At 56.4% G+C, this 599-nt stretch overlaps 1 protein-coding gene across 1 annotated transcript in view; it reads left to right on the forward strand.

Moving 5' to 3' along the window:
- The window catches only part of MGAT4B (mannosyl (alpha-1,3-)-glycoprotein beta-1,4-N-acetylglucosaminyltransferase, isozyme B), a gene marked incomplete at its 5' end in the record, with an annotated part of 14,212 nt that extends 13,644 nt beyond the window's left edge, over nucleotides 1-568 (forward strand). The window contains 2 exons of the mRNA XM_010154114.1: nucleotides 359-471; nucleotides 545-568. Coding sequence (XP_010152416.1) covers nucleotides 359-471; nucleotides 545-568 — 137 coding nt within the window. The remainder of the gene's footprint in view (nucleotides 1-358; nucleotides 472-544) is intronic.
- Between the last annotated feature and the right edge of the window lie 31 nt (nucleotides 569-599).

Here is a 599-nt window from a genome sequence, read left to right on the forward strand (position 1 = left end):
CCAGTTACATTTTCCCCAAAAAATCACACCCAGAAGTGGGACATAGCAACAGGCTGAGACCTTGCAAGCACTGCGGATATGAGCCTTCCCTCTATGGTGTGGGTCCTCCGCTCTGCCCCCCCTTTTGCACAACAGTGATGTATAGCCCAATACTCCCCGTTTTTGTTTTGTTTGGCTGGTTTTTTGTTCCTCTGAGTGTGTTTTGCACCGTATTGACATCCACGGTGCTGCTTTTTGGCCCTTTTCATGTGGGGGAGTTGTGGGCAGGGGGCTGCCATGGCTGCTCGTGGTTCCCTTGTGGGGGTGGTCTGGCTGCCGGGGGACTGTCCCCACATCACCCACGTGCTCTCCCCACCAGGCTCCTTCTCCAAGGGTGTCGCAGAGGGTGAGGTGGACCCGTCCTTTGGGCCACTGGAGGCCATGAGGCTGTCCATCCAGACCGACTCCCCAGTATGGATCATCTTGAGCGAGGTAAGAACCACCCCCCAGGACCCCACACTGCCTCCCTCCCCTTCTCTCTGACCCCAGCCCTCTCTTCTTTCAGATTTTTATCAAAAAAGCGGAGTGAAACGGGCACACGGAAGGGTGGACACACCCCT

Source organism: Eurypyga helias, unplaced genomic scaffold, assembly GCF_000690775.1.
Source record: "Eurypyga helias isolate BGI_N326 unplaced genomic scaffold, ASM69077v1 scaffold29476, whole genome shotgun sequence".
In the NCBI taxonomy this organism is placed as follows: domain Eukaryota; kingdom Metazoa; phylum Chordata; class Aves; order Eurypygiformes; family Eurypygidae; genus Eurypyga; species Eurypyga helias.